This window comes from Strix aluco, chromosome 14 (genome assembly GCF_031877795.1).
Source record: "Strix aluco isolate bStrAlu1 chromosome 14, bStrAlu1.hap1, whole genome shotgun sequence".
In the NCBI taxonomy this organism is placed as follows: Eukaryota; Metazoa; Chordata; class Aves; order Strigiformes; family Strigidae; genus Strix; species Strix aluco.
Window position 1 is genome coordinate 2,584,710 of NC_133944.1, and position 27,307 is coordinate 2,612,016.

At 38.6% G+C, this 27,307-nt stretch overlaps 1 protein-coding gene across 6 annotated transcripts in view; it reads right to left on the bottom strand.

The window, feature by feature from the left end:
* The window catches only part of BANP (BTG3 associated nuclear protein), a 153,050-nt gene extending 128,412 nt beyond the window's left edge, over positions 1-24,638 (bottom strand). For 4 of the 6 annotated variants that reach the window (XM_074840146.1, XM_074840145.1, XM_074840144.1 and 1 more), the window contains exons 1-4: positions 24,558-24,638; positions 9,767-9,911; positions 8,249-8,343; positions 6,743-6,942 (exon numbers count right to left, since the gene is read on the bottom strand). In XM_074840146.1, the coding sequence (XP_074696247.1) occupies positions 6,743-6,942; positions 8,249-8,343; positions 9,767-9,836 (365 nt within the window). In that variant the 5' untranslated portion in view covers positions 9,837-9,911; positions 24,558-24,638. The remainder of the gene's footprint in view (positions 1-6,742; positions 6,943-8,248; positions 8,344-9,766; positions 9,912-24,557) is intronic. The other 2 variants (XM_074840147.1, XM_074840149.1) reach the window with 2 other exon arrangements.
* Positions 24,639-27,307: the final 2,669 nt, after the last annotated feature.

Below are 27,307 nucleotides of genomic sequence, written 5' to 3' on the forward strand. Positions count from 1 at the left end.
ATAAACCACATACCATACATCTTTCAGGATAATATATTCCTCAACACATGCTTTGTTTCAAACCAGCTACTTAAAAAAAAAGTCTTCCTGCAAACTGAGAGTCTTCAGACCTGAAGAGGGTGTATTTCCATGAAGGGACAGTTAGCTCTAACTTCAGTTAAAGACAGTAACAATCCTGAAGGTTTACAATGTTAATTTTATCACTGAATTAAAAGGAAAGAAAAAATAGCTATAAATTAAACTTGGATAGTGATTTGTGTCACCTAATGAGTTATAGTACCAACTCCAACAAAAGAGGTTAACGATATACACCAGAGACTCAACAGCCACTATTCAGTGATAAGAACTGAAGAATTACTATTCTTTTTAAAAGCCTGGATTAGCATAGTAGGATAGTTTATTATAATCTATAAAAATCCTTATGTTAAAAACGCAACAAAAATGAAAAAAGATATTCAACACCTGATAACATGAAATTAGGTTGTTCAAGGGGTAACTCACAGGGAAAAAAAATATATATATATAAAATAGAATTCTAGCTATTTTTGGTTTTATACCAATACCTTGATTATGTTTCTTCAGGTTTGTTTGCTTTCCTAGAGGCTTTATACAGGAGCAACAATATTTTTGCTAAGTCTAGAAGAACAGTTATCCTGCAATTCTTTCCACCCCACATCCTTCTGCTTTACAACTTCATTTAAAATCATCTCAGTTTTCAATTTTGCCTTATTTGACTACAAAACCACTAGTAAACAAAGAAACTCTCACACACCAGAAATGCAGATCTGGAACTTGGGAAATCTGGAGCCAACAAGCTTGCCAACTGGCACACCACAAACAAAGTGGATGAACAAATCCTGTTCTTCAAAACCTATTACACCCTGTTGATTAAGCAATAGTAAAACAAACATATTAATGATCTACACCTACAAAAATAACGCAAGTCCATACATCCCATCTGGTACACAACTGCATCAAGCCTTCTCTTTTGCATGTAAAAAAAACCCCCTTGTTTTGTCTCTTACAGCAAAAAAAAGGCAAACGCTGTTTTCTAAAACTAATTGAACTACCAACACCACAATTAAGCGCAGACAAGATGATCTGAAGCACCTCCACTTTAATAAGCTAATGTCCAACCCACTGTCTTGTTCAAGAATACCATATTAGGTCTTTGCACAGCAGCTGAGGCCATTAAACTCTGCAATTCTATTTAACTCTCCAGTTCCCATTAAAGACAAAAATATATGCAATTCTATCTCTACACTTAGTGATCAGTACCATTAATCGGTTAGCCACAAATGCATATGGTAAAGAACCAGATGTACGTGGTCTGTATTTCAACTTTACCATAACAAAGGCTCAAAGAAAATATCTGAACAAAAGCAAAAACTCCATTTACCTATGAATTTCCATATTTCATCAGAAACACTTATTATTAAGTATGAAGAAAATACCAATTTTAAATTTAAATCTGCTCCAAAATGAATACATTTTTAAAACCGCTCTCAATTACATCTATTTACCCAACAAAAACTTCCAAAATAACAGAGCAGAATTGTACGATGTAGCATTTGCAGGAAATACCCATAAAAACAAATGATGGAGAGGTCTGTGAAACCAAAACAAATTCCTATGTTATCTGAAGCAATCAACCTTAACCATTTATACTTGGGCTTACCCACTCAGAAAAATGATTAATGGAAAGACGTTAACAAAAATAACACTGTTTCTGGACTGATATATTTCAGATGAAATATTTTCTTTAAAACACGGATAAAAGATTTTAGTCGCACTGTCACACTGTGTGTTCATCAATTTATAAATCTCAAGACCTGGGCACATGCTAAATTTCAAACTTATCATTTGAGGCTGCCATACTGACAGGCCATCAGGCATCGCACCAATTCTCCTATCCAAGAAACTTTCAGCAGCTACTGGAATTTTTGACCAGCATGGTACCTCATAAAGAAAAGAAATTAGAGGTTTTTAATAGCCATACTGCCAGGAAATGTTGCAGACAGAGGAAGAGAGACAATCACTTCCTGGATGGAAAAGCAGGGCTGTACTAATGCTGCACAAAACCGGACAAAGCTCAGAACACCAGGACAATATACTCCCATTACCGATTTATTACGTTATTTTGCTACTGTTCTTGGCTCTTTTCAAGCTCCATATAGTTCGTCATAACTCTGTGCAATCTAAGGATTTTTGCCATGCGTTCTACTAGTTCTGAAACATTCTGACAGCCTTTCCTTCTTGGAAGAAATTTTTAAAACTCTATTAACACTATGTCTTTGTAGATAATCCTGACAACTAAGTATTTTTAAGCAGCAGCCACTAAGCATTGAGAAATTACTTTCTAAAACCCTTTATTTTTTTCCCCCTCAGAGAAAATGAGATTTAATATCATGCTGTTTCTCCAATTCCAAGTAATACTTTGCACCCTTACTACCAAATCTGACAAAAAGGAAGAGGTCTGAGAGATATTAAACACCTGTTAAAATCTGAGGCTGGAGTAAGGAGAAGCCCAAATGCTACACCGCACTAACAGAAAGTCAGAAAGGTCTCAGCCATGACCCCACAGCAGACAGCTCCAGCAGTCGCATATGCTACTGCCATGGGAACAGCGTGGAAGATTCCCAAATCCCACAGCAGGGAGCGTCATGAACCATATAGGAAACACCGATAGAGGACACAGGACAAAAACCTACACGGAACTACATTTGCTTAGTTCTGCTTTTCATGGGATGATTTACTGAAATACAACAGCTACAAGTCTCTCCATATTGACTGTGGCCTATCGCTGTTTCCCGCAGAACAGTTTACACCTCACAAATTCGGAATGACTTCCTTTCAAAATAAGATTTTCCTGTTAATTTTTGCTGTAGCTTAAACTTCTTACTTGGAGATCTCAAAGGTAGCCTATGGCTCCTCTGTATCTCAACCGTTCCTACAAATTATTCATTACACAGCACCACGTACCCTTTATTTTCTCCCTTATCTGCACTGCAATTAGCTAGTATATAATGAAGTACCGTAACAGCGGATCAGAGTAAACAATATGAACAAGAGAGTTAAGAACACAATCCAGCTTTCATGAAGATGTACTTACGCAAAATATCAAGAGCAGTAGACAGTACTGTAATTTCAGAATTCAACATTTCGTAGTTTTCCAAGAAACATCAGCAAGCCTTCAAAAATCACATATCCAGAAAAGGATGTTGGAAGATTTCCACATATATCATTCCTCGTGTGTTAATAAAGAGACAGAAAGCAGAATGAGACTCTAAAATGCACTGCATTTCTGTCCTGGGAGCTAATAACATGGGGTGGTTCCTGATTTATTGCAAGTCTCCTTGAAAATTTCTGCTTCATTTCCCCAATAAGAATTTTTAAAACTTGGAAACAACGGTTTGGCACAAAGAAGGTATGAGTTATCCCAATAAATCAATGCCTTAAGTTTACTAGAAAAGACAACTTATCATTGAATGTAAATCTGACAACTGTTACAAAGCGAGACTCCTGCCTCCCTAATGCAGTTGCATGGACAGATTATCATTCTACCTTATAAGCAGCCAGGGTACAGTGCTGCACACAGCATAAAATTGCACATCCCAGTTAAGGCAGGCCACAGCGCATAGCTGTGAATTCACCTGGTACACTGTAACTACACAATTCCACCACAAGATGACACAGAAGAAAGCGCATCTGTCCAAGTTGTCCTTGTTTTCACCGCATGATGACCCAAGCATATTTCAAACTGACAAGTCTTAGGAAATTAACTGAATTTTAAAAGCACAAATAGCACATTGCAAACTGTGTGAATTTATAATGCACAGTTCATACACTCTGCTGTGTGCACTGCTGTACAACAAATTTTGGTTACGTTAAACATGCACCACATTAATGCAAGTAACTAAATTACCAGAAAAACTGTAAACAAAATTCACTATGGAGTGGAAAAGATCACAAACCCTAAGGTATTTATCAAAAAAAGAAGGAGAGCCTGCTATACTGGAAGTGTAGCACCATCTGATTGACATGGTTTTGCTAACTACAACTTTTGTGTCAGAATGGCAAACCCGGTACTATTGTAGTGGCAGAAGGAGGAGAAGGAAGTTCAAGAATCTGACTTCGATGAAGAATCTGAAAATCACTATCCAAAATACTAACTCTTGTTGGCAGCTCTCCACTGCCATCTGCAATGTTAGGGAAAGAGGGAACAATACAGAGTTGATACACAGAACAGTCCACACAGGCTTTGTTTGGAAACAATCAACAAGTGATAAAGGTTTTTATGAATGAGAGACAGGGAATTCAGTGAAACATTCTACCACTGCGAAAGTGAAGTGTTACTCATGCCAAGTTAAACACATACACCCCTAACTATTTTCTTTTGAGTCATATAGGCCACAGACTGCTAAAAGAACAAAAAGCCCTCAGTGCTTTATTGGCAAGATGCATTTGATAATGTGCAACTTCATACCAACACTAACACTATGGGGCAGAGAATCTTACAGTCTTCAAGACTTCTAAATTATGTTCAGACTGACTGAGGAGCTGTCATCATAAATTTGTAAACTCAAAACAAAAGATTAAACTCTAAGTTCACCATTAACACAGAGGACAGATTTCCGATGGTTACAGAGATTAAAAAAAGCAAAACAAAAAACTTCAGGTCTGACAAATCCCGTAAGAAACTCAAAATAGTACAATTTACAGAGGAAAGCATTCACTGAACATGAATTAATAGATTCCCAAAGGGGCTGTGTATTTCTGAAAATGTTTTTGAAGTCTTTTGTGCACAAACCGCAGTAAGAAGTTCAGCTTGTGCACAAGAACTTGAAGATCTCTAATGAGAAAAAAAATTAATAACAGATTTAAAGAAGGTTCCTTGAGAAGTAATTATTGATAAAGAGTATGTCGCAGAAACACTGGTGTAATATTCTAGTTACTTGCTCTATGATCCAAATAGTTATTCCATGTACTTTATTTCTTTTGATATAGAACTGAGCCATCATTGACCTTTTTCATGTATGACTGGAAAGCCTTCAAAAGCATAGGTACATGTAAACACAGAACCTATTTTAAAGAAGAATTGAAAAGGGAAAAGGAGGATGTCCAACGGTCAGGATGTTCATGACCAGCAAAAGAACAAAGACCAATAAAGGAATTCTAAACTGGGGCCCAAGCATTGTATTTGGACATCTAAAAAGGAAAGTTGTTTTGGAAAAGTTTGAGGACATCAGCTGTTCCTAACTGGGCCACTGACTGTTATAGCAAAAAGAGCAGAGTACACTCAAATTTACACTGAAAATAAAAAGGACATTTGAACTTTCAAAACAGAGATCAAGAAACACATTGGGTTCTGTATCATTTTAGATTTTTAAATACAAATAAAGTATCTTTTAAAAAGATTAGATGACATTCAGAAGTATTCATGCTCAGTGAGGAACTGTGAGGCAACGGGCTGCATTATGCAGCAGGTACAACTACGAGAGCAGAGTGTATCCCTCTTGCACAAAAATCTCCAACTCTGACCCCTTATGGTACTAAGGTTATACTCCAGCCTCTTTCATAAATGCATGAACTGAAAGGTATCGTAATAAAATGAGCTCACAACCTTGAGATAGATTTTTTAACTTAAAATACCTATTATAAAAATAGGAATAATTAAAAAAAAATAGCAGAGAGCAAGTAGTGGCCTAGTAGAAAGAGGGTAAAGTTTCTGATGGTTTGGGTTTTTTTTTTTCCCCTCAACTCACAGGTATGAGTCCCACAACATAAAGCAAGAACTACTTTTTTCTATAGAGCTCTAGAGTAGCGCACCTGAAACACTACACTGAGTACAATATACCAAAAATATATTCAAACTAATTTTCAGATATTGAGAAAGTACAGAGAGTGATGGAAGATCAGAAGATGGAAAAACAGACTGACAAAAGATGAATTAAGGTAGTATATCTTGACTAGAATGGTATGACGTGGAAGTTGCCTATACACCTTTGTAATAGAGAATAAAAACTAATTATTCAAAGAAGTATTAAGTTTTTTCTAGCTATAAAAATATGAATGAGGAGAAAGTTGTTAGACAAAAGAGTCTTTTGATAAGTGTATTTCTCTGGCTGGAATCATCTCCATGGTAAAGTGACCAGCACATCAAGATTTAGATATTTAAAACCATATTCAGTAACTCATACATACAGGTACTGCAGGTCAAACCTGCTCTTTCATCAAAGTGGATTAGATTATTTAACAGATTTTCCACCTCCAACTTCTAACCCCAAAATAAACACAGATATTATTCTAGCAAGAGCCTTTAGAAAACAAGCACATAAAACAAACTCCATCGTATTTCTGGTGAATAAAAGTAAAATGAGAAGCAATTAGAATGATGATGAACTCATTAAGTCAAAAAGGCCACATAAATAAAGTAAAGCAAGTCTAAAAAACCCATCTAAAATAGCTGATGAGACTTTTCCAGAGGATGGATGAATCAGTCTGGTTTAAGTCAAAATGAAATGTGGAAATAGTTGCAAACTGTCCATGGACCAGTGTCTCACTCTAAGTAACATCATGAAACTGGTACAAAAATTACCTTCAAGATAAATTAATTCTACATTCATAAACAGCATACCAGGAACTTGACAGCTATACAGAAAGCTGCAGAGTTTGATGCCAAAGAAACGGATTTACGTTATTTTTAAAAAGCACGTTGATGAGTAATCTGTTCTTTTCTTACCATCGTACTTTATTGCACGTCTGTGTAGCGCCAAGAGGAGAACCTGCCACCATGGGGACTTGGATGGGGCTGTGCTGTTTGTTCATGACAAGATCCAACTTCTCTTCCAATGATTTACAGGTAGCCTCTAGTGCCAGCAACTTTGCCTCGATGCTATCCAACCGCAGGCATATTGTCTGATTAATGGAATACAGGAATGACTAGAAAGGGGAGAATGCAAAAGAAACTGATTTTAAAGACTTACACATTTATCTTCAGCAACATACACATAAGGAAGCTCCAGATAAATGTGACTGGAAAACAATTCTAAAGGAACTAGCAGTGTGCCTAGTGACAAAATTCAGCCACATACAAAACTGATGACATCCAGGAGCATTTTAGCATTCTCAAATTCCTCCAGATCTTTATTTAGATGCCAAAAGCATCTGAGCCAAACACATTTTCACCTAAGCACTTTGTTAGTATGATTTCATACACCACAAAATCATTTAAAATGACATGCCAAAGCCTTTCATTCGATACACGTAAAAACAAAAGGATTATAACTCTATGAACACATCCTCCTGGATGAAGTTAAGTAAGATTTTTTTCCCTGCCCAAATAGATAAATTCAGATGATTACAGTGGAAATTATATCAACACAAATAACCTCAGAGACAATTAATGACGCTCACTTAAGTTGTCTCCTGAACAGCAAATCAAGAAAAGCAAATAAATAAAATCTGTTTTCCTAAGCATTTTTATTCAAAAGCAAGCATACTCTACTTAGTTTCTCTTGGGAAAAACAGGCCATTAAAGGGTAATGTTACACACATTCTCCTTTGCGAATAGCAACTATGCCATCTTGTGGTCCTCCATTACAATTTACACACTAATCAAGCTGGTTTACAGTGCTGCTCCCCTGTGCTCTTCTGGTACAGAGCTTCAATTTCTGTGGCCATTTCAAAAATACCGAATTCCATACTATTTAACGTGTGTGGCAATAAAACACTAGTCATATACTTATGCTCCAAGACGACAAAAAAAAACCACCTGAAGCACACTAGTGAGAACAAGATCTGCAAGTACAGAAAAGCTTGAGCTACTGAGCCTGAACCATATCTGGTTTAAGTATTAGGAGAATGCTGTTAGCTGAAAATAATAATTTAAAACATGCTGAAAGTATCTACAAATTATAATACCAATACAAGCTCAAGTTTATCTTCTAGGTCAACTTTATTGACTTCATCAAAAAATGTACCAATAGTGATGTTTGAGACACTGAAATTAATTCTGGTGACATTTTATATTGCATATAAAACTCTTGCTACCAATTTTACACTGGCAAATTAGCCAATCATCCATATTTTAAGATTTATGCACAAAAATGAACAAACCTTTACAAGAAGGCCATTAATAATTCCAGTGTCATGTATAAAAAATTATTCTTTTCTTTTAACATATTTCCTTAAGAAAGCTAACTTAACTGGTATTATGAACAAAACCAGAAAAAGGCATTATCATAACCTTAATAGAGGGATCCTGGCAGTTAATTTCTATACGCTGACGTTTCAGAGCAGGCTCTACATCATCATCTGTCACTACATGATTCTCCAACACAACTGAAAAAAAAAAAAAGCATTGCCATAGTTTATAATACAAGAGGGCAAAGGCTCAAATCAAAAATACATTAAATGGATAAAACAAAAAAATGTAAAAGTAATTTAATTAACATATTGTATGTATTCTTTTACACTTACTTGGGTTTTCTCTTAAATACAGGACAACAGTTTCCTGCATCTCAAAAAACATTTATCCAAATCAAAGACTTCGTTTCAAATGCACTGAGGATGTAACACACAAGCATTACCCTGGATTTTTTTACTAGCAATTTACCACAAGGTAGCAGATTTGCCACATTAGCTGTTCTGACAGGTTCTACAGGCTTCTGAACCCTCATGTTTATACAAAACCATAAAAAGTAATAATGAAGTTCTGTACAAAGATAGAATTATTTTTCCCCAGTACAAATGAACAAAATCCTGCAAGCTTTCCAAAATAAATACTTACAGCTGAGACCTATAGGTTCTAATAGCCTTTCATCTAAAGGTAAACATTCTGAAGGAAACAGAAACAGAAAAGCATTGAATTTAGAACCGGAAGGCCTGGCTGGTAAAATCAAGAGGTAGAGCCCTGACCAGCCTCACGGTCAGAGCATCATCTGAGATCGGAGCAGGTTCAAGTTCCTTTACCAAACCAAGCAAAGGAAGAGTTGTGGAAGGTTGACCATACCACAATCCTGAGCACCAAGTTACCAGCTAGGCTACGACAGGCAGGTCCCAGCTTGTCCTCCAACTCTTTGGGGACATTTCTGAAGTAGCTTTTTCATTTTGCATCAGAAAAAAAGTTTTTTGATATGTGTTTCTGTTTTCCATAAGTGTAGTTACTGTTCTTTCAGTCACTTACATATAATGGCAGTGTAGGATCAATGTCTACAGCTGATCTCAACATGTTTTTGCTTAGTAGGTCAAGTTCTAAGATACCACAATGTTTGCTTTCAGAAGTGTTTTTCAGTTTTACTGTAATTTTGTTGTACATACAAATAATTTTAATAATGTATGAGAGAAACTACTTTACAAATAAAACAACAATTCAAAATAGACGGGTGATAGTTCTCATTTGAGGGAAAGCCTAAAATATATATTTGGTCTGGAGGAAACAAAAAAAGATTGCATAAGGTCATATTTCACTCAAGGTTTTTGGCACTAGTCTACCCCTGCACAACAAATGCCCCAAGCAGTAAAACCTTTAAAAGAAAAGTAAAATTTAAAAAAAAATAATCTAATCTAAAGGGTATTGAAGATATACAAGTTAAGCTATGGAAAACCTCGAATGTAGTCTTAAGAAGTGCCTCTCAGAAAAAAGTCTCAGAGGAAAAAGCAGTGCTTTATATTTTTAAGAAAAGCTCAATGGTGATTTCTACCTTCTTAATGGGCAATACCATAAACGATCTTTCTCATGCCATCACTGCCATCTCTATCGTACCTGGGTTATCTGGCGCCAAGTCTTCAACAGCAATCTGAACAACATCTGCCAAATCCTGTTCTGACATCATTCAGAACCAGGCAGCAATATCCAGTCAAACACCACTGCAGGTCCCCAAATAAGTAATTTTACAAGTCATGCAATCCTGAAACACAGCAGCAAGAAGAGTGTTAATACAGATACTCGATATATATATTATTATATATCTTTAAATACAATATATAAATTAATACATATACTTGACATATCAATATTGCCTTTATTTTTTCATTCTTCCTCTATAAAAGGAGATGCAGTTCCTAAGAGAAGTGACCAAGCTACAATGTGATCATCCAGTGGTATCAACTACTCCTTTATTTGGCAGCCTCCTCAAAGAGCAAAGGACTGAACTACCTGCACCACCTCTGTAGGACTGAGACAAGAGCTCAAGCTTTCCCTGCTGATCCACCTTTCTGTATTTTCCCAATGGATAAGGAAAACATTTAGCTTCAGATATTTGGCAGCTCATCAGTATAAAACACAAAATAAAATGTTTTCTTCTAAATTGATTTTTTGTTTTAGAAGCTTTAGAGCATACAAGACCATTCCTAAATTGCAGGGTTTTAATTTACAAATTATTACTTAGCTCTTGGAAGCAATCAGACTTCAGTATTTATTCTTGATGTCACAAAAGCATATGAAGCTCCCAAGCCACATCAGATTTTCAATTACTGCATTCTATACAGATCTATACCCACACAAGATCCTTACATGTATGCATCTTAACAGGCCTCTCAAATCTTCATAAACAGTGAGAACAGGGAGCTTCCTCGCAGCTAATTACAACTAGACTTTAAGCAAAATTTGACTTTTCTTCTTGGCTATTGAACTGGCCTGGTTTTTCTACAGCCCAATTCTGATGAAACTATTTTCAGAATATGGTCCTGATTTTAAAGGCAAAATATTTCTCAGCCCTGCTCCCTTGAAATTCTCCGTCAAGGTTATTTATTAGTGCTTTAAGAGAAACCTTCAGCCTGTAAAATTGAATTAAAAATCACTGGAAGCATTCCTATCTGTGCTTTCCCACAAAGGGATGGACAATGAGTACCAAGAGATCAGTCGATTTTTTCCTTTTTAACCTGAAGCAAAAAAACACTAGGGAGATAATTTGAGGTTTACCAATGGAAATGGTAATTCATCCCTTAACACTGATTCAAGTCCAACTACGCATATAGATTTTCCTCTTCCCCTTGAGCACAAGAAAGCCATTAAGGCAGACAGGTGGAGTACAAATTTTTGAAGAGAGCAACACAACCTACAGAAGAATTTTGAGACTGGCCTGAGCAACTGCTGTGCGCTGTGAAAGCCCATCTCAAAAGGAGGACTCCGCACACATCAGAATTGTTTACTCAAAATACCAGCACTGCCAATACTGAGTCATTTGAAATTCTGATCGTGGTGAAAAACTGTTGGGACAGCACAGACTGTGGCAGCACGCCCAAAAAAACTGGCAATACATTAGTGCATATGGATGCCATTTTGGCAAATGATATTTGCCATTTCTGAGAAATCCTGGTAACCAGCCAGGCTTAACATAATAAAACAGCTGTGCTACAGTTACTGTTTCATAATGTTACATACTGCTAGTAATATTAAGAACCCTGCCCTCAACTTGAAGGAAGACATCCGCCACTCCAAACACTAAAAAAGGACAAACTAAAACAAAATCCAACTTTTGAAACTTGGGCTATTTACACAATTCAAGATTTCACTGATACTTCACATGTTGCATTTAAACCAGTTACAGCTACAAATACATCAATATTTTATAAAACATTCCAACGGATTTGCAATGCTTTTCTTTAAGTCCACTTCAATACTTCATGCTATGCACATATTTAGCCTTTCAAAATTTATTACAAAAAAACCCACTCTGAAATTAAAGCTTTTTTCCACACGAACAAAAAATAATTTCACACTTCTGACATGTTCTCCACCTCTCATGGGTCACAGCCTGAAAGTATTCAACCTCACATAGGAAAGGAAGTACCAAAACATTCTGTCACAGAGCCTTGAAACAAGGGCATACCAACTGAACTGTGACTGGCAGAACAGCTACCACACAACATACACAGCAATGTGTCTTCATAACATTAGTATTTATTTCCACTTAAACAAATTTTATTACAATTTCAGTAAGTCAGACACAGCTCATGGACAATTAGCCAACATCCTGACGGAACACATTTTTGCCTTCTCAACAGACAGAACAAAATATACTTCTGCTGTCATCAGATGCAGCTAGCTCCTGTATCAAAACATACAGGAAAAACAAATAAATTTGTTATTAACACTAGATGTGTGGATTAGGAAAACAATGCCCAAGTAAGCTACACTGGGTACGGCAACCACAGCAGCTATCACAACTTGAATAAAATGTCCCTCTTTCAAATTCAGAATTTCCATGTACAATAGGAAATTTTAGCAATGGTCTAACCTTGCTTTCAGAACCAAGGGTAAAAGCCTGATAAAATTTAACAGCATTAGAGTTAGATTAGTCTATCAGCTTTAAAAAGCCTCAGTCAACAAATTCAGAATAACTTTGTCAATATGGTTGCCACACATTTTACTCAGTTAAGTATCTACCAGCATTTCCTTGTGTAAAACAATTATTTTCTTGAAATTTGCTATATGTTCCCTGCCTTTTTTTTCCGTCCTTTCTTTTTTCTGGCTGAAACCCTAGTCCCCATTAATTCTAAATTAAGTGTATGTACATTGGCATTAAGAAGCCAATGCTGAAATATTACCTGGAACAAATATTAAGCTATAAGAAAGAAATATTAACAGAAAGCCAGGAAACTAAGGATAAACTACAACAGGGACATAATAATGTGCCCACTTTTTCTCCCTCAACCAGCATGTGGAAGTTGGCTCAACAGAGCAGTGTTTTATAGTCAATTTGCCATTATCTGGGGGAGGAGGATGGGAAGACAGCTTATACCAGACAATGGAAAATATCTCATTAACACAGACACTACAGGAGGCCTTGGCCAGCCAAAGTCAAAGTGACTCCAGCTGAGCTATTTAGGTGGATCTACACTCACTTCTCCGGGAGGGTTTTTTTGGGGCTTGGAAGAGACTGCCTCAACTCTTACCCAATGCAAAAACTGAAAAACAGGTTACGGTGTGTATCAGAGGGATTTCCTCCCACCTCCATTTCTACTTCAGCCCTGGGTGCCGTCAAATCTCAGTTACCTCAAATGTTCCTAACCCTTCAGATCAGCTCTTTTACAGCCCCTCCTTTCTGCACCCCAGGCCAGACACTACTTTGGTAATCCTTGTATAATAAACCCACCAGAAACCCATTCCTGTTGTATAGAGCAGCACAAACTAGAAATTGCCTCACGTTTTAATCACAGTGAATAATGGAAATAATCACACATAGCAAACATACTGCACTAGTTCCTTTTTACCTCCCAAATAAAAAATATTTTTTCAAAATTTGAGAAAACAGCCCTAAGATTCCAAGACAGAACAAGCATCAATATGGAGTTAGAACTAAATCTTCTAATAATAAATACACTCTGTTTCATCACCCATCAAAACTTAAAAATATTAATTTCCCTATTTATGTACCAGGAGTCGAAAGTAACGACAAACACTCCTCCCTGTTCTTGGCTTTTCATATTCAGAAACAAAGTCAAAAAGGGGAGCAAAAAACCTAAAGCATTCCTACAGCCACTTGCTAGGAGGTTGCTCTAGTACTGGAACACTCGGAAAAACTGGAGACAACTAAAGGTACAAATTTAAAGTAGATTACACAAAGTGCACTAAATATCTCTGCCAATACTCTTACTCAGAATTGATACACTTAACACAGAATTAGTCTGCTTAATTAAGTAAATTAATATTTGTAAGCAACTAAATTAAATTCACCTGAATTCCAGATTAGCTTTTCCACACACAAATTTAATGCAATTTAATTAATCTATTTTAAAACATTAATTCAGAATAATTCTTCTGAGCAGTCCCTTGTAAACAAACCTATTTACTGAAATATCTGATGGCTTTACAAAGTCACAGGGCATCATTCCAAAGTGTACAATCAAAAACATACAACGCCTTGTTAACGTATAAAAACATGCACAAAACATAAATCTTCCCTCTCATACTAATTAATGAGGGTAAACACTACATTTTAAAAAACATTTTCCAAAGCTCTAGTCTGCTTAGAGTGTTTAATTGAACTGCTCTTACTTGAGAAGCTAATCACCCCCCGGCTAATATTTCTCAGTGCTATTGATAAATGAAAAAACTTCTCTCATACTTCAACTTGCACTATGACAAAAATTTCCTTCTGATTATGTGAAAAAAGCTGAAGGATACCATTTTACTTTGCCCAACCCAAAAGCCCCAAATGTTTTTCCTCTTTATTTCACTTTTCCTTTAAATCAATTAAGGCCGATTTTCAAATATATCATTTGTTACAAATATATTTCTGCTTTATAAAATCACTATTGGCCAATGAGCCCATTTTTCTGAGCCTAATATCTACCATGATTGGGACAAACAAGGGTCCTTATCTTTCAGAGTGCTATGATTTGCTGACATTATAACATTTTCCCGTAACACCAAACCAGCTAGACTACAAAGGCAAGCCTAACGATAAGAATGTATCTGATACACGCATGTAAGTGTATTAATCCTCAGGGAGGACAACTTTGCGCAGAAGTAAAATGACCTTATACTGTAAAGGGATTATAGTATCAAGATCATCCACTCTCTGAAAGTAAAGATCCATAGAGGACATAACACTCATTAACTCTACTGCTTTTGTTAAGTCAGTTCAACTTCCCCAAGTTCTCGTCCCTTCAGGGAAACAGCCCAGAAGGACTGCTGAGCTTTAAGTCCCTGTGCAGAGAATAATCCAGGCCAAGAATGCCTTTGTGCAGCTCAGTTAAATCCACTCTGGAAGCAAATTATGCAAAACCAGCAAAAAGGCACTCCAAGTACAAAACAAAATTTTTCACGTGATAGTCCTAACGAAGAATAACCAGCATGCTCAGGTTATAACCCTGGCTAACCTGGGAACAGATCTCCTGCCCCGACACAGCTGTTGTGTCTTCACAGAAACCATCTCTACAAGTAGCCCCATGGAAAAAACTGGGAAGTGTTCCTATAATTTGATACATCAATTTATTCATGGATATTACAAGGTTCAGAACCTGACAATGCTCTTTTAGTCTTGCTCTGTGACTTGCAACATTTTTTATAATCCCCAAATTTGGCTTTTTCTCTAAGATAAAGTCACTTCAGTCAGCAACTGAAACAGAGCCTTCCTACGCTAATTAAGAATTCCCCAACAAGCCACATGAGTGCAAATGTTAATGCACTGTAACAGATGAGGAATAACATAATAAAAAGCAATAATTTAATAGCATGCAGGGTTAAATGCACTGTAAATACAAGAGCTACCAGCCTCCCTTATGCTCAACTCTGAAGCTGCAGTCTATCAGAATATGAAGCTGAAAATCATTTTCAAGGGGAGGATGGGGAAAAAGAAAAAAGAGATATCAGAATTTACATTTCTTTATTACTATTAAAACTACAAAGAAGAATATTCTAATCTTTCTCAGCATCTGCTTAGCTTTCATCCTTATTCTCAACCCACCTTAAAAGGCGAGTAAAAGCATTGCGGTTTAAGTAAATTTCATAGTAAAACTACACAAGTGTTTCAGTTTAACAATTTTAAAAATTAGTGTCGTAACATACAAGCATTTTTGGTTCAGCCAAAGATCAGAAACAAAAAAAAAGTCTATCCTCCCAAAACATGACAGAAACATTCCTTATCTGTGAAAGCAGGGACACCAGCCATAACATTCTGGAGATAGATAAATAAATAAATATCACTCACAGAGATGCTATGTTGATGGACTCCAGGACAAGCTCTTAAAATACAGATAGCAACAGAAAAAAGGAAACTGCTGCTCCAAGAATAAAGGAACTTGAAATTTCTTTGGAGTACAAAATCTTACAGGGAGGCAGAAATTCTCAAATATTGCTACAAAAGCTCACATTATTGTTTTATTGTTTTGCTTCTAGAAATATTCCCCCCCCCCTTTTTTTTTTTTCATTCTGCCTGGTACAAGCCACTGTTTTGCTTGGATGTCTTTTTCTAACTCTTCTAATACACTGCCATTGGCTGCAATCCTAACACAACGTACAGCAAATGAAAAGAGAAATACCACTGTCCTGCTTTCCAGTGAACTCACACCAGCTTAACACGCTTTGGCACACGGAGCGGCAGCGCCGAGCATGTGGCCACATACACCAGCAACTCAAGCGCAAATTCTCTGTGGACCTTGTAAAAATGCTCTTGCTGCTGTCATGTGCCAACACCCGCACTGCCACATCTTTGATATAATCATTCCCAAGTGTGCTAGGAAGGATATGTTAACACCTATTACAACTGCACTTTCAGGTGCTTAGACACGCAAAAAAGTCTGAATTCAATTTTACAGACATATAAACCCATTAAACTGAATGAGACTACCCATATGGGCTGGATATACATAAGTGTTCGCAGATTCAGCGCCTTAAGGCAGAGGTCAGTTTTCTGCATCATGGTATAATTATTCAGGACATAGGTCATTAATGCCAGGCACAGTCTGTATGTATGGCTGAAAACCAGCAAATATGGAATGAGAACTGCCCAGACAGCAAATGCAGTATGCAGAACCAGATGTAGTCATGTTGTTTTATTGTTTTCATCCACTAGATGGAGAATCTTTATTGGTAACTCCAAAAAAACCTGCAAGTACTTACATTCAAAGAACAAACTTCCAGAATTAGTTATTATTTATATAAAACTATTTATATAAAATCCAAGAACTTCTACCCATGATTAGAATTTTTTTAATAGGTAGTCCAGATGTCCTTTGAACTCTGAATAACTGTAACTTCACTTGAAGTTATGTTACTTTTTTTTTTTCTTTGTAACCTCTTAATCTATTTTTCCGTGATACTTCATATCGACTTTAGGAGTTTCAAACTACTGCCTAACACAAACAACTAACTGGGGCAGATCTTAGATCTTTACAAAAACTATAGCACTGATAAAAGTATTTTCCTTTTGTGCCTCAATAATTAACTCCAAGACACCCTGCAGATGTTGGGAAAGGATGTATTTCTAGTGAGATTATTAGCATGACTTGAACGCTTGCAGAGTCTACTCCAATTAATGAAGGCAGCTCCACAATGTCAGATTCAAAGCATACCTTAAAACATCCCACCTAATTCACTGTGCCTATGTCTTTACATAAAGATGGTTGTATCCTTGGGCCTTTCCAAACTGGAAATTGTCCTCAGAAAGAGAGGGTAAGTTTGGTCCTCTAAATTCCCAATTCAGGAGTACTTTCATATGTTCCTAGCAAAATGACATTCCTGCTAAACAGGTGAAAACAAGACCAAAACCTACGCTAAAGCTATTTCTAGCTGAAACAGAAACAAACAACAAAAATGGAACAAAAATATAACTGCACCCCAGTTCACTGTCATGTCCACAAGCAGAAAGCTCTCACCAGAACATTAAGCTTGTAAGAGCAAAACTGCTTGAAGTTTAATACTGCAATGTAAGTGGATTACACAGCAGTCAAAACATTGTACTTAGATATTTGAATTCTGAGCGCTTTGTTTCCTGCTCTCCATCACAAAACTCAGAAGGACATTAAAACGTTATGCTGCTTCTAACGTGAAAGAAACCACAGTAGTCTACACACTTCAGCAACAACAGGTCCAGTATAATGTGTGCTACTGGTCCACCAAGGGATCACCACGCACACTATTCAGGATTCAATTTTCCCATCTGAGAAAGAAAAAAAGGGACAAAAAGAAACCTTCCTCCCCAAAAACCTAAAGGTGCAGTATCTGCCTGGTTCCTGAATAAAAGGTGTTATTTTAAAAGAATTGGTATTATTTCTCCTGCAGGGAAAACAGAGAAGAAATAACAGTGATTTTTAAACATCTCATAGGGCCTTTACTGACAAGTAGTTTAAGAGCTGAGGTGGGGGAGGAAGAGGTGAACTTTCTTTGGAACGCCAATATTCCAGAAAACACTGGTAGCCGAAGCATCACCAGCTATGAAATCAGCTTAGCACTAGCTCAGAGCAGGTATTGGCCAAAGCTCTTGCACCACACTAATTTTCACAAGCAGCAGGACAAAGTAACACAGCAAATGAGCTTTACCACTGCTATTCAAAAGACCCACAGAGGTAGCGGAGAAGCCGACTGAGAAAAGCTGCAAAGTCTTCTTCCAGTCCCAGGAATGAAACACTTGGAGGAAGGGCACAAGCAGTACAAGCATCTTTTACAGACATCTGAAAATAGACTTTCTGAGATGAGCCTCCTTCGCAGCAGAGGCATCTGCATTATGCTCAGGAAACGTAACTTATTCCATGGAGGACCAAGGGAGCACATTTTCCCCCAGTAACAATGTGTAGACTAGAACAAGGTTTACCACCAGATCTTTGACCCTGAACTTGCATGAGAGAAGACTCTGGAGAATACAGTTTCTATCAAAATTGAGTTTTATTACTTAATTTTTAGTGAGAAAAAAGCGTACTGATATTAAAACATTTTGAAATCTGTGGCATAGACTGAAATAATTTGGAAGAATGTTAACTCTTAAAATTTTAGTTTCCCATATGAAGTGTATGCCAAAAAGCAGAAAAGTTCTTTAAGACTGTACATGATACATCTGTAGCTGCTTTCTAGCTAACAATACCGCATGTTGGTCAGAAAGTCTTTGAGATATTTTCTGCACAACTACTGGTTCAACTCAAAAGGATTTTTTAAGGGAATATATGTATGAGAAGAATAACAGTTCTAGATACCAGCTATTTATTCAATATTTGAATCCCCTTTGGAAAGTGGGAAATAAATAGCATAACAAAAGGGTTGCAACTAAAAAGAACAGTTCTAAAAAACTGTCAGATGCTACGGGGAGAAAGAGGTGAAACAAATTTTTAATATTAAAATACTTGCTAAAACTTGCTGAATAAATGAGAGCTTCTGAATATTGACCACCAACATAATAATTTGTATCTGATAAAAGCACTTGCATGAATCTCTAATGTAGCTTCATTTGCTATTGCAGTATTAAGTAGATATCCCATAAAGTTTCCTTCCTGCTTAATACTTTCTACTTTACTGTACAACCATTGATATTTGTGAAAATTATGCAATCTGTATTATTTTAAGTTGATTTCCCTTCTGCAAGACTAAAAGTATACAGTCAATATCAAAAGATGGGAAATAAAGAGATTTTAAGGAAATTAGCATATTTTCAACTTATAGTTCTGAAAGCCCAGTTTTTCACTATGTTGTCCAATCATTTCAGTATCACAAAGTAATACTTCCACCTCATAAAAATTCCCCCTCTGTATTCAAATGAAGTATCACAGGTGGTACTTTAAACTTTAAATGACCACTGAAATGGCAAGGCCATTAACTCAATGCAATTATTTAAGAAGAAATGTTTACCAAAGAACAAATTTTAGAGTAGATTAAATTCTCCATGAAGATTCCCTCTTTCAGGAGCCCTCACAATCACGAAGCTTCGGTGGGGCTGGGCTCTGCCTCAGTGGGAAGAGGCACACCAATATGCCACAAGACTTGCTGACTCCACAGGAAGGCTTATCACCAATTCTGGCATCAATGACCACGTGCCAACAGTTACATTGCCAGAAGAGCCCATGATTCCTCAAAACTTCCCACAACATTTATTCCAGGTTTATAAACAGACCTAGAAGAAAGGCTGAGTGAAGAATAAGCTAGCAACCATACCATATAAGAAAAAAAACAACTTCTACCCAAAGGATTGAACTACTCAATTCCTAAACTGCATCTTGTAATCCTAACTCTGCCAAAGCAAATATTAGTTCACTTCACAGACCAAACACTGCAATTTAGTGTAAACAGAAAAAGATTACTTTAAATATATTGCTAAAAAGTGTATGATAATTGAATGTCTTCTTTATTAGAAATTATCCAAAATGTGGAAAAAAACATAGCACAATCTCATGCTTTCTGAGGAAAAAGCATTAGAAGTAGAAAAAAAAAATAATTCTTTAAAGTGTGCTAGACAGAAATTAAGTTTTTAATTAATAAAAAATATCTAATTATTCACTCTCATAAACATCAGATTTAGGTTGGAGACTATTATTTGCTCCTAAGAGTTAAAAATATCACTAAATTAAGTAAGTGTACATTTCAAAATGAAATCACAGCAGTAGCCAGACATACCTACATACATCTTTGATCAAACTAAAAACTGGCTCTGATGCGGCTCTCTCAAGGTTTAACAATATCCATATTTTTCAATCATAAAGAATCAGGAAGTGCTCTACTTAAAGCCAAATAAAAGACCATTTAGAAATTTTAGTTAGTGCAGAAAACTGCTTATATTTCTGGAAGCAGAAACACTGCAGAAACAACCTGTCACTGTCTAGATAAAAATGAAAGCACCAGTAGCTAAGCCCCACATCCTGGAGCTGTACTCGAGCCACGCACTGAGAAATACAAGCACAGCTCCAACATCATGACTCCATCGCATCACCACCACCACACCATGCTGGGACTAGAACTGCGTGATGACAACCCCCATCAGTGAAATTCCAAGCAGAAGAGTTGGCCGAGGAAAACATCTTGCCCCACACTGGTTTGCAAGAAAACAGGGCTGCTGAAAAGCCACTTGCACCTGGCTCAACTGTTCTACACCCAAAATTGCAACTTCTCCCCAGCTCCCAGACGCGGCGTGCGGGGCGCTCCCCCACAGCGCCTCATTTGTCACATCTGGGTGGTGGAGCACGGACACTATGCCAGAATCTGTTTTCCTCTGACCACCATATTCCTTCACCATGTTAAAACTAGCTCTTCTACAGAAACAAAAAATACAGAGGCAGGGTGTGGGAATAGGACGTACACCTGAACCTGACCTCCTTTGGTGTGCTCTGTAAGACACCCTTGCTCAGCACACATTTTTCATTGCAGAAGGAATTAAGACTTTTTAAGACTGTAACCTCCCATTTTAATTGCCTCCTTGCAGGACAGAGGCTTTGCTGTATCACTTAGAGGCTTTGCCTTGGAAAGTTGTTTGGTCTAAACACAGCAGACACCCCAGGACCAGTATGGCTATGACAAGTTCAAGGGGAGATTGTGCTAAATGCTTTATTCCTATATTCAGCTTACCTAAAACAGAATCTTTGACAACAAAAGGGAGTAATATAATTTATCTTTTTTTTATCATTTCATATTTTTCCTAGCATGTGCACTCCTAATCTATACACTGGAAAAACTTTCTGATCTAGCAGTTCCAGGGTGGACAAAGACAGACCCCAATGTTGGCACAGGCTTCTACTATCAAAAAGCATGATGGCCAATGGAAAATACACAACAAATAATCTGCTTACTCAAAAGTCTTCTAATAGATTTACCTCCTGTAGCTATCTAGAAAAAGGAAACATCCAAGCTGCTGAAACAGATGCACTGTTTTAAAACACAAGGATAATACTAGTATTTTTAAATTCTTACCAAAAATACTTATGAAAATAAACTGAAGAGCATAATTTCAGTAGAAAAATGTAGAGCAAGTAGTTCTTCACATTCAGAAATACTTCCATTAGTACAGTCTGATCCTGTTTTGCCATTCCCCCCTCCCTCTAGAAAAAAAAAAAGTAACTCCAGCTTTAAACTTACAAGACTATATATTCATAGGATGTTAAAGAGGGGTAAATTGGTTCACATAACAGACATTTGTGTCTTGAGTAGCAGGGAAGGAAGAGGTGTTTAACTTTACAGTTGCTATGAATTTGCTCTGTGGGTAGGAGAGATACATTCTTTTTTCATCATAAAATACAGGTGCTCCAATTTTCAGAGGAAAATCTGAACTTAATGTATTTTTCCCTTAAGTGGTCTAAGTCAGGGTTTTACAAACAGGAAGCAAGATAAAATAATTTTGTTCAACAGACAACATTACAAATTATTTTATTTAAAGTCCCAAATGCAAAGGATTTTAGGAAGTTAGTCCTTTTGTGTACTTTTGCTTAATGTCTTCACATGCAGTCTAACAAGTGGTAAGCAAAACTAAGCACTTAACAGTAGCTTTAAAAACCTAAAACTACAAGGAAACAAGTGTTTGACATGACTTAAGACATTTTATTCATTTTTACTTGGAAAAAAAGGTTATGATTTAGCCTTTTAATGAATATGTAAAAAACAGAAAACATAAAATTACGTCATTGTAAACAACTAAATATCAAGTTTCAAACTAAAGGAAATCAAATCTGTGAAAAAAATTTTATTGGCAACGTTTAGTATACATAGACATTTTGTTGTTCTAATTCTAATCATTGCATTGTCTCCTACAAGTAGCTCTTGCTGTTCTGCTCAATTCACAAAGTTTCTGTAGATCTCTGGGAAAACAGCTTCTGTGCACAAAGAGAAATACCCAGCTCTTCCTTTCAAAACGAATGTACTGAGAAAGTCTTTACTTTCTAAGGAGCATCACAGCAATTTCAATTCAAGGTATTCTTCAATTTAAGATACGAAGGCATTCAAGTTCTGACAAAATCAAGGCATGTATTCTTCCCGCACAAACGATGCTTTACAAGTTTAAGGAAAAACTCAAGATAAAGACCAAAGACAACCTCAAGTCCTTGCAAATGTGAGCATATTACTGCAATTAATGTGGGTCTGAATCCCAGAGCACTACTCCTTGCAAAATCAAGGTAAACCCCATGAGTAGCACTTCTGGTTACATGGAGCCATGACTATAAGCTCATCTTTCTTCACCTAATCAGTCCAAAACAGTATAGAATGTGTATGTTGTACTGTGTTAGAAACAGCACAGGCAGGAATCAAGCCTTTTTCAAACATCTTTAGCAGAACATATGCTGATGGAACCCTTTCAGCTGTGAACATTGATAATTAGCCCTCACCATATTACTACCACACTCTTAATGTTATCATTCTTCAATTACTCCAAGTGTTATTAATCAATTGCTCCTTTAAAAGAACCTTAAAATTTAAGACCTGCCCTGTAACCACACAACAACTTAAACATGGCTGGATAATTAAGACATTAAAGCCAGTTACTGTTATTATAAAACAGATTATAAATTACAAAACGAAGAAAAAAATTACAAAATATTTTCATTCTCTGAAGGAGGTGGAATGTTTCCCAAATCCAGACTCAATCTTTTAACTCTCTTCAATAAATTAACAAGTCTTTCTTTGTAACATCTTTTCATGTATTATTGAAAACTGAACTACTGCCAAGATGTCATTTAATGTAGGGAATAAGGCTCACACAGTTTCAGAATCAAATTCTTGTTATTCTGATTGATTTCTGTGGACATCTATTTTAAACATATTAATACTTTCTAAGAGAGAACATCCATTGTTTCAAGAGGCAATGCTATGAAATTATTAAGACAAAGGCATTTTTTAGTTTGGTTTTTTGTTTGTTGTTTGAAGATCTTGAGTACTCAAAATTCTACAAGTTTTATGTTTGCTTCTTGAAAGCCTGACATCAATAGGGCACTACACCTAAGGTAATCTCACACAGATGGCAAAAAAAGTAGCAAAAACATTTCAAGCTATCATTTGACAATTTGAAAGCTGCACTGAAGCAATCACTCAGCTGTCAATACCCCTCCAAACTTGTTTACTTAAAAAATCTTCCCTCGAGAGCTCTAAAAATAAACTGATATATAAACTATATGTCCCATAGCAGGATAAAATTACTATATTTGGTTAAGTATACAACTTTCCACTATACAAGGACTTAAAAAAATGTTTAAAAAATGCAACACTTGGATTGCAAATAAGGAAAAAGACCGAGTGTGTTGTCAAACAGACCTCTAATAAGAAGACAGTAGAAAATACAACTCCGCTATGGATGTGAAAAACCCCTACTATGACTAAATGACCACACAGGCAAAACAGCACCTCAGGAGACTATTCCCCCCCCCCCCCCCCCCCACTAGCAGGCATGTGAAAATCAGCAGCCCCTTTCCATTACCGCTACCTGCAAGCAGGGGAGAGGAGGAGACAGTACCACTGTCACCAGTCATTTACACTCTCCTACGACACGGAGGGAGGAGGGGGGGGGGAGTGCGCTCAGCGATACCCCTGCCCAAAAACGTGCCTGCAGTGCAGCGTGTGCGCGACCCCGGCGAGGGGAGGCTCAAACCTGCTCCCTCCTTCAGAACGAAAGAATACAAGCCTGAGGGAGGTGGGGGGGGAGAGCGGGAACGGACTTCGGGGGCACTGCCGGGGGAGGGACGGAGCAGACCCTCCGCCGCAAACGCCGCACGCCCCGCAGGGCTGACCAGCGGCCCCCGGCAGCGGCAGCAAGAGAAGGGGTCAGCACTGAGGAGCCCCGGCAAGGGGGTGACACCCCTCCCCAGGCCCGAGCGCGGGGAGCGAGGCGAGGAAGAGCAGACCCCCCCCGCCCGCGGAGGGCCCAGCTCCGGCGTCCCGAGGCGGGAGGAGGCGAGTCCCCGGTCGCCCCCCACCCCCTGCCCCGGTGAGGAGGAGGAGGAAGAGAAGGAAGAGGAGGAGGAGGCGGGGGCCCGCGGCCCCCCCCCAACCCCCCCGCCTCGGCCCCTCCCCGGAGCCGCCGCCTCGCGGCCCGGGTGCTCGGGCAGCGCTGTGAGAAGCGGGAAGGCTGTGAGGGCCGGGGCTATACGCCCGGCGTCAGGCCCCCCGGGAGCTCAGCCCCAGCCGTCCGGCCGCGGGGCGCCGCGGTTACCGTGTGCGGTGCCGAATTCTCGTGGTGTTTGTCGAGCGGCTGCGATAATGGCGTCCTTCCTCGCGAGAGATCTCCTTCTCCTCAGCGCGCAGGCGCCGCCGCCGTGCGCCCGCTCGGCCCCCGCCCGCCCCGAGCGCCCGCGCAGGCGCACGGGGGGCGCGGCCTCGCGGCCGCCCTTCACCAACGCGCCGCCAGGGGAAACTACAATTCCCAGAGGGCAGCGCGGCGGCTCCTCGGGGCCGCCCCCGCCGAGCAGGCCGGGACCTGTAGTACACGCGGCTGGCGCGGTGCATGCCGGGAGTTGTAGTCCGCACCACACACCCCACGCAGGCCCGGCCCTCCTCCCCGTACCCCCCCACACACGCACTGTTCCCCCGTTTCTCTCCACCGTTCACCCTGAGGCGCACACCCCAGCCCTGCCACAATCCTGAGGGCTCCACAAAACCCTCTGGACGGTGACGGGCCTGCCAGCATTTTGGGCAAGGCACCCCTAGGGTTTGTGCGGTGGTATCCCACAGCTCTGTGATTCCTTCTTCGACAGCTTCTCGCGGCTACTGCAAACTCCAGTGTCACATCTCTTTTTTTATTAAGCGTTCCAGACCTGCCAGGTGACCCAGCCACAGGATTTGGCCGGCAGAGTTGTCGACAAGCAGATTAAATGTGTATCTGCACCTCGAGAGCCGCCTGCACTGAGCCATTCATACGCTGACACGTTCCCTTTTCCTCGTCCTTTCTCTGGTCCTTCCAATAAATTTCTCCCTGCTCAAATGGCTCCTGAGCACTTGCATTGCTGAAATGGGATGATTGGAATGTGAGCTGTCATATTAAGGAGAAAAATGTCACCGTGCTCAGAACACAGCTGAAGAACAGGCAGCAAGTGGGAATTTGCTAAATTAACTCATCAGACTGATTCTTCTGTTGCTTCATTCCTGCATTTGGTGTGAGAACAGAATGACTGGGCGAAGGTGGAAAACCTTCTGTTAACCTTCTGGGAATGATAAAAATATGCAAAAGCATAAAAAAGGAAGCACGGAGGAAGTATGCAAGTGGCTCTGAAAGAAGACAAAGATTAGATTATTTTACTATATCCTTATATATCACAGTGTTGCCCAAACAAGACCATCATCATATTTCATTTCTCAGCTTCAGCACAGCCAGCAGTGACTTTCAGACTTCTGCATAAAAATATTCCTTAAATGAGATGCTTAATTCAGTTCTGCAGTGTCATGACATCCAGTTGAATCCGCTCTGGTTCAGCTGTAATTAGTCACCGTGACATCTACAGACCTATGGCTAAATGGAACTGTTGCCGTGGCTGCTGGGCTAGTGGTTTGAAAAGCTTTTCTCAGGCACTGTAGCTTTGTCATGTTCAAACTCAAGGTGTCCACTGCAGGACTTTATGAAATTAAATGGTGCATGTCACAAAAGCTCCAGTTTCTTGTTTCAGACCCCAGGGGATCAGCAACTCCTCCTCCTCATCTGTCTGGAAGACAGAGTCAGAGAACAGGACTTGAGGGGTTTCATGTTTCGGGCAGGGAAACTTATGCTGACAGGGGCACGTGCACCATGCCTTTCTTCAAAAGGCCTGTAGTGACTTCTCAAGCTGGTGTTTTCTGTATTAGCATGAGCCTGGGAATTAACAACCAGTGTGTTAGGAAAACCCTTGCTTCTGCTTCCAGATTTGTAACTGTTCAGCTGAGTCTGTCGATTTATTTATTGTGTTCTCTTCCTTCACAAGCAGATTAGGAAGTTCAAAGGTTAAACTACTTAAAAACTGACTTTTCACACAGGATTATTTCACACTTTGCTGCACAGATTTGCCCTGCAACAGATTTGCCGAACAGTTTCTGCTGCTCTCAAGCAATTGCCAGGTCCCAGCTAGAAAAGCAGTGATACAGATATCAGTGTCCTACCTGCTGTGGAAAGCGGCTAGTAAAAGCCTTTGCCATCATAAACCAAATCCGATGTAAAAGCTGTCCTGTTTTCTCATCAGTACATTCTCTCCCAGAGATTATTAACTCACGTTCTGCTGAGGATGTGAGATCCTGCTCCTGTCTGTACAGCCAGTAAATCATTTTGCAGCTAAAACAACACAAAACAAAAACTTTGATCGTCATGAACCAATTATACTATTCATCTATAGTTGTTAAATTAACTGCAGGAAATACTGGCAGGATCCAACTGCTGTCTACGTCTTTGAGAAGAGATTGCAACATAATAAAAACAAAATATAGCAATTTATCACCAAGAAAGGCTGCAGCATTACCTTCTGCTAGCGAGCTGGTCTGCTCTGATCATTACAGCAATTTGGAATATGCAATTAACTTACCTCTTGTAAGGATTTTTTCCCTCTTTACCAGAGATGCGATTTTAGATTTTTTTTTTTCCCTATCATTTCTTCTAAAGCAGGGGGCATTTCCTTTTACAATTTTGAATTACACCAATAAATCATGAAGAGACTCTGCTATCACAGCCTATCCCTTGTTCCCCTTGAAACTGGCACAGCCAGGTATGACATACTCTTCACGCAGCATCAAGTATGACAGAAAACATTGGTAAACAGCAGAAGAAACAAGGTCTTTCTGTTCACAACCTAAGAATGGAGATCTCCTTTGTGCTTAAATCAGAAGGCCCAAATTTGGCTTTTGTCTTTGATTCACAGTACCAACAGATTAATAACTTACCCAAGGATAATTGTTTCCTGTGCTTCACAATCTCCTAAACTTTATGAGCTTGCAAAAATGTGCTCA